General features: G+C 37.8%; 1 protein-coding gene across 1 annotated transcript; it reads left to right on the top strand.

The window, feature by feature from the left end:
- The first annotated feature begins 1,923 nt into the window (after positions 1-1,923).
- On the top strand, positions 1,924-13,143 carry C2H10orf82 (chromosome 2 C10orf82 homolog). Its single transcript, XM_044660183.1, has 6 exons — positions 1,924-1,978; positions 4,365-4,586; positions 9,116-9,302; positions 9,998-10,074; positions 10,231-10,366; positions 13,026-13,143. Exons 1-6 carry the CDS (start codon positions 1,924-1,926, stop codon positions 13,141-13,143), a joined length of 795 nt encoding a protein of 264 aa, XP_044516118.1.
- The last annotated feature ends 475 nt before the right edge of the window (positions 13,144-13,618 follow it).

Genomic DNA, 13,618 nt, shown 5'->3' with positions numbered 1-13,618 from the left:
TGCCACTGGAGAAGGAGATATAGACTCCAGTGAAAAGCAGTGTAATAGGACTATCACCAGAGACAGTTGCTACCGGATGTTATATAGAGGCTTAATCATGAACTATGACTATTCTCTTGAGAATTCTCCTTCAGTGAGGTTTTGACAAAATTACTTCTGAACTCCAATTATGGTAGTGAATAATTCTAGTGAATCCAAGGATAGCCCTATGATGATTTAGCCCATTGCTCTTTTTTAAACCTTCTAATCCGAATAAACTCTAAGTCAGAAGAGCAGTAAGGGCTAGGCAATAGAGGTTAAGTGACTTGCTTAGGGTCCCCAAACCAGGAAGTGTCTGAGACCATTTTTGAACCCAGGAATCTCTCATCTTCAGGCTTGGCTCTCTATTCACTGATCCCCCTAGCTTCCTGCAACACCACATGTCTCTATTTACTGCACTCACTTCCACAGTCCCTTTTGGTAAGGTTCCCCGATTAATCTTATTGTTAAGGCAGCAATCCGTTTGGACATTTGGCAAATTTGCCCCATTAGGGGAATACCTGCTAGTGGACTAGCATTCCTCCATCTCAATCTTATGTCCCTCACAATTATTTCTAGAATCCAGATGGCACACAATCATGTGACCCTATAAAATTGTAGAATACTTAAGCTAGAAGGGATCTTAGCAGTTGTCTTTTCAGTCCCCTAAAATTTGCAGAGAAGAAATGGGAGCAGAGAAAGGATATGTAAGTGAAGTCACATAGTAAACCACTGACAGAGTTTAGGATTAGATAGAAGCTAGGTTTCCTTTTTTATTTTATTTTTAGAAAAATTTTTTCCATGGTTACATGATTCATGTTCTTACTCTCCCTTCCACCCCCCCCAGACCCCCCACCCCCCAGCCAAGGTGCATTTCCACTGGTTTCTTCATGTGTCATCTATCAAGACCTATTTCCATATTATTGAAAGTTGCACTAGGGTGATCATTTAGAGTCTACATCCCCAATCATATCCCCATCAAACCATGTGATCAAGCAGTTATTTTTCTTCTGTGTTTCTACTCCCACAGTTCTTTCTCTGGATGTGGATAGCATTCTTTCTCTTAAGTCCCTCAGAATTGTCTTGGGTCATTGCATTGCTGCTGGTACAGAAGTCTATTACATTAGATTCTACCACAGCGTAGAACCTAGGTTTCTTGACTCCTCTTCAGATGCTCATTATTAAGGTCTCCATCCTTGAGGCTTTCTTTACTATTTAGTTTATTGTTTAAGGGCCTCATTTGTAAAATGGGGATAATAAAATTTGTACTACCTAACTCTCAGGGTTGTGGTATGCAATTCAAATAAGATAATATACATGAGGCCTTTGGGGGCTAGAAGATGCTATAAAAATGCAAGTTATTATTATTATTGTTGTTGTTATTCTAGAGCTGCTAATTTAATAAAAACAGATCTGTGGTATGTACCAGAATTATTAAAAGCCCAGTTATCCTACTCTCTGGAAGACATCAAGGTAAGTTAACCTATCCAAAGGTGATGTGCTGGGAGCTAGTAGGACACAGTGACAATCTACCTTTCTGTTTCCTGTTGCCTTGTAGAGCACAGAAATGTTAATAAGTATGTCATGGTTCCCATGTATGTTTTCAATCATGCCTAGGAAACAAGTTTAATTAAGCTGCTTTTATAATGAGATTTTCATTCATAATCTTATAACGAGATTTCATTTTCATTTGTTTTTTTAAGATAAGCCAACATCCATTTAAATTTATACTTAAAGATTCTTATCATCTGACTTTTAGGGGCATAAATAGCCTTGAGGCCAGATTTGTAGACCCCATGACAGTTAGCACAGGGTCCCATAGACAGTAGGTGTTAAATAAAGGTTAATTGATTTGATTCATTTCAATTATATTCATTTCCCATTTCCTTTGTTAATTAAGAAAACATGAACAAACCAGAAGTCTTTATGAGAAAGCTTCCAATCACCCCAGGATATTCTGGTAAGTGACAATTGTGATTTTCTGGTATGGAAAGGACTTTAAATGTACAGTTAGGAAAATATTTGGACAGGACTTTGAATAGATTGGAACTCTAGGGTGCCTTCCCACTCTAGATACTGGGATTAATTTTTCTACCTTATAGTAGCTGCCAGTTAAAAAGTCAGCATGGAGATGCACAGTGGGATGCTCAGAGTGGGAAAGATTTGAATTCATATTTTGCTTCTACTTCTGTGTGGCTCAGTCATTTATTTAAGCTCCTTGGTGGACCTCAGGTGTAGAATTACCAAAGCAAAGATGAGTGGCATCTACTTTGATGGAGATGGGAGGAATACCCCTACTCTGGAATCATTGATGCCTCCCCTATTCACATATGGAATGAGTGAACCAAAGGATTCAAACTTAGTGGTGTCTTCTTTCTAATAGAGATAGGAGCAAAGATTTCTTTGAATCCATGAGACTGGTTTCTCCCAGAGCTGTTCCCTTTTTTATGGATGTCTTTGGCTCCAAATCTTTTTGCACCATAGAAAGTCTGCCTTAACTAAATCCTCCCAACAAAATATCCAGCTTGGTTCATAACTTGTTCCAACATTCACACAAAATTGCCTTATGGGAGGGCAAACAGAATACCATCAGTAATACTTGATAGATTGTAGTTATCCGATTTCATGCCTTTTTTATTAGCAGAATTTTAGTTTTGTGCAGACCTACAGAAAAATCAAAATAAGATCCAGTGCCTAAAAATAATAGCTAACAGCTAACATTTATATAGGACTTTCCGTGTGCCAAGTACCAGGTGCTAAGTACTTTACAATTGCATCTCATTTGTATAGCATTAAAAATGATATTTAAGCTAGATCAATTGGAAATTCCCTAAAGGCAAGAGTTTGTGTCTTTGTTCTTGTCTATATATCCAGAGTCTAGCACAGGGTTTTTGTATGCACATAGATGCTTAATAAATGTTTGATACTCCTCTAGGACCCTACATAAATATTTATTGTTGTTCTGTCATGTCTGACTCTTCATGACACCATTTGGGGGTTTTCTTGGCAAAGATACTTTAGTGGTTTTCCATTTCCTTCCCCAGCTCATTTTACAGATGAAGAAACTGAGGCCTATAGGGTGAAGTGACTTGCTCAGGATCACACAGTTAATGTGTCTGAGCCAGATTTGAACTCAGGAAGAAGAGTCTTTCTGACTCTAGGCCTGGTATTCTATCCACTGTGCCACCAATCTGCTCTTACATAATAAAAATTTCCACTTATCTACAATATGCAAAAATATTTTCCTCACAACAGCCTGGAGAAGCAGATTGGGCAAATTTCCATTTTCTAGTTGAGAAAATGGAGGATCAGAGGAGGGATGAGACTTCCCTACAATCATTTAATTATTAAGTGGCAGAGATAAGATTCAGGAACTAAGTCTCCTCATTCTAAAGCCAGCATTCTTTCATTTGCACCCCTCTGCTTCTCTGCCAACAGAGGAAATTTTTACCTGCAAAAGGAGGGAGGAAGGTAGATATAATATTGATATACTATCTCAAAGTTTACCATTATTCTGAAGATACTGTGCAGTATGTGAGTGTCTTTAGGGGTGGGGGAATGTGGAATTATATAAAATCTAGTTCAATTTAGGTAAAAAGGGCAAGATAGGTTCCTAAACTAAGGCATATTTCTTGTCAGCTTTAAATCATGTTCTTAAAATGCTTTCCTATATACATCTCCCCTTTTATAAAAATATTGTTTTACTGCAACAATATTATAGTGTTTAGAATTCAGCATCAAGCCTCAATAACTAATTCTGTTTTACCCATGCTAATTTTAATGATTATATGTTATTTTGAAGGAAATGATGAAAAATTGCCCTGGGTGGGTGGGTCTCCCATATAACTCATTTACCTTTTTTGTGTATTTGGTCTCTGGTTTTAATAGGACTGCAATTTCCAAACAGGCCAAAAAGAAAGATCCAAAATTACATTTTGGAAGTGTCAAAGAAAATAAGCATTCTCTCTAAAAACATGAATAATTTCAGTGATTTCTCAGAACGATCATTTTGTCCCATTAAATGCTCCCCCTATTTGCTGTTAAGGCTGCCATCAGGCGATGGGCTCTAAGAGAAGATCACTGTCATCGTCTTTGTCAGAAAGGGACTCCCCCTCGGGTTCCTCCTCCAAGGTCATTTTTCCCCAGCCCTGGGGAGGGCTGCATAGCTGGGGAAGACAACTACATGGCTGGCATTAACATTTCCTGAGCAAAAATCCAACAGTTCTTTTGGCCCTGTGAGAAATTCCAGCTTTACTATTCCTGGAGAGTTAAGTTGAGTTCTTGGTGACCTTCCGTCCAGTCCTTTTCTAAGCGAAGTGCTGTCTTCCATGTGTTGGCTTCTGCAGGATTCATGCCTCTCAGATCCAGCAGAATGGGGGCTTCTTACAGACAGGACACCACTTACTGTCTGCACACATTCAATAATATGACTCAGAGACAGAAAGATCAACGGGATGCATTGCGATGCAAAGCACTCACCACAGAGAGACTACAAGCAGTCTGTTCCAAGGAAACGGTTTTAAGGATGATACATGATTATTATCTCCGCTACCACCCAAATCAGATAGGTACTGAGGTTTTTCAATCCAATTTGCTTAGTCCTAGAAACAGAACCAGGAGCAAGAAATTGCCTGAGCACCGAGTCACAATGGGAGTATGTGAGTAAATGAAGAACACTTTGGAGTCACTGAAAGCTAGCTGATAGAGTGGATAGAGGAGCTGGTCCTGGAGTCAAGGAAACCTCAGTAAATAAAAATAAAGTGTGAAAAGCTAGGTTTTGAAATCAAAACGACCAAAAAAAAATAATAAATCAAGTGAGTTGGGTAGTTGGCAGTGGGAAGAAGAAGATGTTGAGCCAGGAGGTAGAAGACATGGGATCTGGGGCCATTCACTTGTGATGGCATCCAAAGGGATTAAGGTTGAGAAGTGACCAAGTCAAGCCTTTAAGGTTAAAGAGACACCCAGAATCTGCCTGATGGGATCACCTATAGTTAGCACAAGTGCTTTTGGCCCTATACATTTACTGACTTTTTTTTTTTACAAGGAAAAACTTCAAGGCAAGTTAGAGATGTCTGAAAGTGACAGAAGCTGCCTTGGGAAGTCATGAGTTCCCCATCACTCCCCATCTTTGAGTAATGGCTGGATGAGCTGTTGCCAGAGACTTTTCAACCTTAATCCCTTTGGCCTCAGAGCACTGGGGTAAAGGCTACATCAGGGCTTGGAATATAGAATAAGTTAGAAGAAGACACAGAGTAGAATGACTTTTTTCCTCTGACTCTGTATTCTTTGGATCCTCCCACACTTTTGCCCTCCAAGTCATTTATTCAGCTACTTTGCTATCACTTGGTCATTGTTACCTAGAACCTCACCTCTGCCCTTTGGAAGGATTTAGAAAATTGGAAACTTGTGAAATAAAATGGTGACTCATTCTCCAGCAATTAAGGGCTCAGACATAAGCAAAATGATGGAATCTGAAAGTAGGTTCTATTGAAGGGAGAGAAATAATATTAACGCTCACATCTATCATCACTTTAAGGTTTGCAAAGGGCTTTATTTTATGCGCATTACCTCATTTGATGGAGTAAAAGTAGACTACTTTTAAGAGGTAAAAGAGTAGATATAACCAAGGGGCTGAAGAGATTTCATTATTTAGTTCAGCAGTTATCAAACTTTTCATTGTTTATATTCTTAAATGTTACATTTAATATTTACATTTAAAATATGAATTTTAATTTCTTAAATATTTAAAAATGTGATGTACATTCTTAAATATTATTTAGAACTCACCCAAAGAGCTTTTTAGCTTATAGCTTTCAATATTTACTGTATTAGAAAGTAAAACATTTTCACATTATTAAGAAAATAGTTTTGACCTCAAGGGCCTCTAGAACAGGTTTCAGGGACCCTCAAAGATCTCCAGGCCACATTTTGAGAACAAGTGGTCTAGTAGAAAGAGAATGTGGTCAGGAAAACCAAATTTGAGTTTTTATATCAGACATTTACTAACTATGTGTATCTTGGACAAAATACTTCTCTGTGTTCTACTGACAAAGTGGAACTGACCTCTTCAAAAAACTGTTTTGTATAAAATGCTTTATAAATTATAAAGATGAAGATGGGCCTAGAGCAGACAGTGGGATAGATGTTCCAGAATATTGATGGGGAAACATTCCCTTTGACTTCAGTGACATCTTTCCCATTCTTCAAGATATCCTTCTCATTCTTCCCCCTAGTTTTAACATTATATCCTGAATGAAGACTTATGATTCTTCCAGATGAAAGTGTATAGTTAATATTCTGATTTTTTAGTATTCATTTGTTATTGTAGCCCCTGTATTCGTTCTTTGCTTCAAATCAATCAGTACTAGTTTTCTAATGTTTCTATACTTTTAATCATTTTGATAGCACAATAAAATTCCAATACATCCATATAACATAATTTGTTCAACCTTTCCCATTGATGAACATCTACCTTGTTTCTAGTTTTTTGGTTCTATGAAGGAAACTTTTAGGAATATTTTGGCTTCTATGGGAATTTTGGGTCATTTATCTCTTAGGAGCCTAACAATGTGATCAAAGAAGGGGCATAAACAGTTTAGTAAGTTTCTCATAATTCACGATTGTTTCCCAGAATGGTGGACCTAGTCTCAGTTTCCATTAATATTGTATTGATATGCCTATTTTGCCATAGCACTTATAACATTAGTTTATTTCTGTCTTTTTCCATCTTTTGCAGTTTAGTTAGTAAAACTTGTGAATTATTAAAAGTGTATATTTCTCTTCTTATAGATTACTTGAGGCACTTACTCATGTGGTTCTTGATAATTTGCATTTTTTCTTTTTAAAAATTGTTCATATCCTTTGCCCAATTATCTGTTAGCTTGTTGCTTTGTATTATTCTTTGGGATCTTTGTTTTCTTCATTATTTTCACAGAATCTCTTGCCTTTTGGTATCCCCCTAAATGAATTTATTTATAATTCCTCTTAATTTTTCTCTTTCATAGTTTGATTGCCATGTCAAATCTCTAGTTTGACTGGCATATCAAATATGTAAATTAAAGTAATTAGTATCATCATTTTTATTATGTTGATAATGGTCCAACCATAGCAAAACCATGTCATGATTAGCATTAAGAGAACTTTAGTGTTATTTTAGTTTATTTTTAAAATCTTAGTTTCTGTCTTAGAATCAATACTAAGCATTCATTGGTAATGAATGGTAAGGGCTAGGCAATGGGGGTTAAGTGTCTTGCCCTGGGTCATATAGCTAGGAAGTGTCTGAGGTCAAATTTGAACCCACATCCTCCCAAATCCAGGCCTCACACTCTATCCACTGAGTCATCTAGCAGCCATTTAGCTTTCTTTTATATTGTAGTTGTTTGTATTAATGGTTTATTTCACCTTCTGGAGGGTAAACTACTTGAGAACAGGAGCACCATCTCTCCCAGGACCTATCATAATGTGTTGAACAAGATAGACACATACAATGGGTGTATGGGGTGTTCAGAGAAGACTACTCTCTGGCATGAGGGCTTGCCAAGCTTTTTTTTCAGGATTTCTTTTTTCCTTTGGCATCCACCTGCCATTCAGCAATCACCTGTGGCTCCAAGAAGCTGCAGCATGGGACAGCCCAGTAAAACTGCCTCGGCTAAACCAGGTTGAGGGTAATAGACCTCTGTTGGTGAGTTGGAGGGTGTCTATTCCAGGTATGTGAAGACTTCCTCCAGTGGAAGAGGCAGATGGGAACGATGTGTTCCAATGGCCCTGAAAATGGTAGCTGTAGATGCTATGAAGTGCTTAGAGGTTGTCAGATATGGAAGGTGCATTCCAAGCCAGCCAGTCATTCTGACTTTTGTCTTGACACTGGACTTTGATGACTCTGGAAAAGAGTGAAGCTAATGATTTTGTATAAATCTGCTTCACTTAGATTCAATTTATTTGAGAATCAAAAGATCACCAGCAATGTTACTTTGGTCCTTTTTGAGTAAGAAGGACAACAGCCATAGACACATGTGTTTTTATATTTAGATCATTTAGATTATATTTAGATATAAAATCTATTATATATACTATATAATTATATTTTTATTTTATACTATATGCTTATATTTATATATAATTTAAATTATATATGTATATTAGATAGATAGATAGATAGATAGATAGATAGATAGATAGATAGATATAGAGAGAGGAGGGAGGAAGAGAGAGAGAACATATATTTAAGACCAAATCTTCTAATCTCACCTAAACTAGAAGAAAGAGCTACCTTGGAGTAACTTGACCCAGATTGAAATGCCATTCTTGGGCAGATGTATAGAATTAAGCACACATTGGTACCTGAAAATATGTTTTTCACTTTCTTCCTCTTTCTTCATCTTTTACTAGCTACTGCCTTAGCAGGAGATGAGCCATTCTGTGTTGGGGAAAACCTACTTATGTACTTTGGGAAGGCTACCTGTGTGGGAGCTGAGAGCCATCTGTATTTGATTATTCTAGGATCATGGATCTATAGGTTTAAAGGGCATGTGAATTAGGGGCTGTATAATTCCCCTCCATCTGTTACCTCATCTGAAACTGAGACATAGAGATTAAGTGATTTGTCCAAGATCACATAGGTAATAGGTGATAGAGGGCAGGATTTGAACCTAGGTACCTGCCTCTAAAGTCAAGCTTTTTCTATCATGGCATTTACTTATATTTCTTTGTATGTATTTTGTATATACTAATATAGGTAAATGTTGCCTCCCAGATAAAATGGGAAAGTATTTGAGAATATGGATTGTTCTTTTTATCCTTACATCCTAACACAGTGCCTAACACATAATAACTGTTTAATGAATACTTCTTGAATGATTGATTCATTTATTTTCATATGGAAAATAGGAATCTTGATGAATATATGTAATTTTTTTCTGAATGACTTCTGAAGCATTTTTATTGCAAAGAAAAGACACTTTTTGAGCACAGATCTTCTAGCTTATGTCCCCTATGACTATAGACTTAAACTTTGGGATATTTAGTTACTTAAGAGGGTGCTTAAGTACTAGTTAACTAAGGGTATTGTTTTTTTAAGTGTGATTTTATCCCTTTGCAGAAGGGAAATATGAAAAGAAACCTTTACAAGAACCACCCATTCCTGGCTGGGATGGCTACCTGCCAAGAGCCAGGGTTACAGAACTTGGCTGTGGGGAGCGTTATCATGTGGTGGCAAAAAAGAGTTATGCAGATTTCTTGAACATAACAGAAACACACAAGAGAGGTCCATTTAAACGATATCAGAGGTAAGACCTGGAGAAGTTAACATTGTCTTAGCAACAGAAAGAAGCATTTGAAATCCAAAGTAATTTGTTCATATCCAAATGTGTCTATACATTCATCCACTACAGAGGTTTTAGTCCTTTTGCTTTTTTTGCAGTAAGTTGGTATGTCCCCTTGTCCCCAGGCAGTGTGACTGGGACTTCATTGTCCCTTGTGAGGACTAAAAAAGATTGATTGCAGAACTGATCATCCTCAGGGGTAGATGAGGGTCTATCTATAACCCTGCCACTTCTGGGTGAGACTAGCTCCAACTCAACTGGAGGGGAGATGGAAAGAGATTGGAATGATTTCCAGTTGTGTCTGCAGAAAATCTACAGGAAAGCACAGAGTCCAAAAGGAAGAAAAGCATCAATTAGTTGTATGTAAGATACAGAAGTACTCTGGGCATATTTTTTAATAACAAATTTCCACACAAATTTTCCAGAGTTATATGATCCATATTGTCTCCATCCCTCTTCCCTCCCCTCTCCCAGAGCTGCTAAGCAATTCAATTTGGGTTATATGTGTATTATCGTGCAAAACATATTTCTATATTATTCATTTTTGTAAGTGAATGATCTTATAGAACCAAAACCCTGGGTATATTTTGAAGTAATCTTATAGAACCAAAACCCTGGGTATATTTTGAACTAATATTGTGTTTCTGTTTTAACTACAGCATAATGGGAGAGCAACCACTTAAAACTGCCCCAACAATTCCAGATTTTTGCCAAAAAACAAATCTAAACCGTCCAAGTAAGTATCCTTTTTTGCTCTGTACAAGTCAGTCTAAGCTTCTGTACTGTTTGCTTAGCTGGCTCCTAGTCTAACAAGAGCAGTAAACACAGTGCTATGTAACCGATAATTTATTTAATTGAACCCCAAACTAATGATTATTTGTTTATTTTACAGATGAAGACACCAATATAAAACCCATTGAGGAGAGCCAAGCACCCCTTCCATGCCGCATCTCTCCAAAACCGTATCATGGACCTTGTGGATTTCGGAAATACCTAGATCCACTGCCCTACACAGGCTACGCAGGGGGGTAGGACACACGGAATGCTGTTTTCCTCTTGTCTTAGGCAGTTTCAGCCTACTGGAACATGAAACATGTCCATGTACTCCAAAGTGCTGTCTGCTTGAAATTCAGTTACCTAAACTTCAGTATCCAGGACACAATCTCAATTGTCCACCAGTCATAGGTTATTCCACAAGAATCCATGTATATGTTGCACTGAGTCATTGGCAATGAGCATTCCATGGGGCTGCTATGATGAGTGACTGTTATGTAGATTTACTTTGATCTTTTATTGTGGTGGAAATAAAAATGTCATTTTTCTGTATACTGAGTGATAGACCTCTTTTTCAAGGTTCCTTCCCTTTGCCATAGCCAGTTGAGATCCTAGACAACAGATTTAATGGAAGAATCCCTATGCTAAGAAGCATAGAACCTAGATGCTAGTCCCAGCTCTGACACTAATTTACTCTAGGGTTTTTTTTTGGATAAGCCACTAATTCTAAATATTTCTTTTAGTTTTGTTCAGTTGTAAATAAGCGTTTGGAGTCAATGATTTCTCTTGCTCTTTTTCCTGGATCTAAGGTCCTTGAAAGTCAAGAGTCTAGCTTCTGGGGGCACGGGTGGGGGGCAGTAGCTAGGTGACCTGGTGGATTGAGAGTCAGGTCTAGAGAAGGGGGGAGGTTCTAGGTTCAAATGGGGCCTCAGATACTTCTTCACTATGTGACTCTGGGTAAGCCACTTAATTCCCATTACCCTTACCACTCTTCTGCCTTGGAACAAATACAGTCAGTATTGATTCTAAGATGGAAGGTAAAGGTTTTAAAAAAAAAGGTAGCTTCTCTTCCATGAGAAAGGCTAAGAACCCTGGTTCAACAGAAATTGCTCCTGGGCATTTGAAAGTAAAAAAAAAATCCATTCCTGTATTACCTTAGCTTTCCCAGAGAGTTTCAAGGAGCCTGTGGACCTAGGAAATAACTAGGACCACTGCCCTACATAGGCTATGCTGGATAGGACACACGAAACTTTGTCTTGCTTTTAATTAGTTTTAGACTACTGAAAGGAGTCGAGTCTGTATATTCAAAATCTGTGTGTGCTTGAAGACCTATTTAAAATGAATTACAAAAACTCCTAATTCAAAAGGTCTCCAGCCATCACTACTAGATAGTTAGGAAGGGCCAAGTCATATTTGCAGATAAGAATGTTGAATTTAAAGAAAGTGAGAAGTATTTTGATTTAAAAATTGTTTTGAAACTGAAATTGTCATATAAGCATTTTAAATCATGTTTTGGGTTTTATAATAGGATACTTAATTAGAATTTACTGAGTATTAGCTGGTATTTTATTTATTTTCCACAAATAGTAAGTAAGGCCATTTTCAGGTTGACAAATCTCGATAAACCTGTGATGTAGATTTTATTTTTGCTTTTATATTTCTGTAATTTAGTTCATGTCTATTTCTTAATCTTGGTTTTACTGTACAATTACTTTAGCATGCTAAGACAAACTATTTTTCTGATCAAGTATATAGCTAATGCATATCTGTACATGGCATAAATGGAATTAATAGAGGTAATGAGATATTGTTAAAACTAGCTAATGAGGTTACATTTTATGGGGTTCTAAGCACCAGTGTCAAGTAATTTTAAGGACTGATAACATTTTAATCAGACTAAAATTACTGAATGTATGCTGTGGCTCACAGTAGAATTTAGTCCTACATATAACTGTGAGCAAATATACAATCAATTCCTATTGGAGAATTTGGTTATAGATTTCTCATGTTTTGTCTTCTAGCAATATGACTGTTCCAAGACCCTGTCTCTGCAAGAGAACTTCCACTAAAGAAAGAGGACACTGAAATCTACATCTAGATCCACTGGATTTAAAAGACATGAAACACTTTGGGAAGTGGAGTAATTTTGTTGTTGTAAGATTTTGCCAAAGGCAGAGTGCCTGCCTTGCTGGCTGTCAATGCCTCACTACAGATAGGGAGCACCCCCAGATGCCAATTGTCCATACTTGTGCCCCTTGTTTTCTATCTATTGGAACAGAGGGTCAAACTTGTGGGCAAGTACCCCTTTGTCCATTTGTATGGTCAATGGCAGAATCACCCTGACCAAAAGGGGGAAGTGTCAGCTGTATTTTGGGAACCCCAAGTTTGATATCTGTCCTTTAGAAACTGACCATGGGGAAAGCCCCTTACTGACCTGACTGACTTTACCTCTGAACAATAGACTTTGAGGTACTTAATGATCCCAGTTTAAATAAGATTAGAAAGTAATCAAATCTTAGGTACCTTTTTTGTCTTAGAAGTTTATCCCCATTAATCAGAGACCCCTCCCTGGTAGTCTAGCCCCTGGTTGGAAACATCTTTTTGTAAGTAGGGTAAAGCATCAGCCTTTTCCTGTCAGTCAAGCCCTGGGCTCCTCATTTCCTTGTATCCATTGTAGAGCTAATCATTATATTTCACTGCCCTTTGTTCCCCTGAAAGGTATATGAGACCTCCAAGTTCTGTTACTCATTGGAGAATCATCTTTGGTGTTGCGTTCTCTTAGAGACACTGTTCCCAGAGTCCCAGAGCTTTGGCTTTTTGTGGTTTTTAGCACTTGACTCTGTGTAATGGCCAAATATTAAGAACTTGTCTCTTATCCTGATTAAAGACTTGGTTTTTTTCTGACCATTTTAGTGGTTCTATATTCTTCAAAGTTGACATAAATGGAGGCCCCAGCGAGATTCGAAGTTATGGCTGCCTAAGGCGCCTTTTAGTGGAATCCAGACATATGGTGCCCACAGGAATGCATTGAGTTCCAGTCTGGACTTAACTTAGCAGGTCCACTGGGTAAGTGGAAAATCTCCAACAACGAACTCAGATATTTGGGGAAAGTGAACCACTCTTTAATCAGGAGTTAATGGACAATCATGGTTTCATGCATGCTCCAGCCAGCCCTCAAAGGGGAATGCTCCTGGAAATGTCCTCAAATTGTGGACTGGCCATTGAATTTTTGGAATGTGTGTGTGGAGATAATTTACAAAAGTTGCCTAACTCTGACAGTATTTTTGGCCAAAATGGGGTTCAGTTCAACCTAACTGCAACCTCCACACTTTGGTATACTTTTGGTTTTGTGTGTGTATATGAGTGAAGTGGTGTCTCTCCTTACCATTACCCTATTGGAAGTAGGAGTGGGGATGGTATGGTTCAGAGGAGAAATGAAACAGCATTGAAAAAGAATATGCATGGATGGTTGGCTGAAACTTTGAATGGGAAGCTGAGCTGCAGTG

Source organism: Gracilinanus agilis, chromosome 2 (assembly GCF_016433145.1).
Source record: "Gracilinanus agilis isolate LMUSP501 chromosome 2, AgileGrace, whole genome shotgun sequence".
Taxonomy (NCBI): domain Eukaryota; kingdom Metazoa; phylum Chordata; class Mammalia; order Didelphimorphia; family Didelphidae; genus Gracilinanus; species Gracilinanus agilis.
The sequence above is the reverse complement of the archived record's forward strand: the minus strand, read 5'-3'. Positions and strand labels throughout refer to the sequence as shown.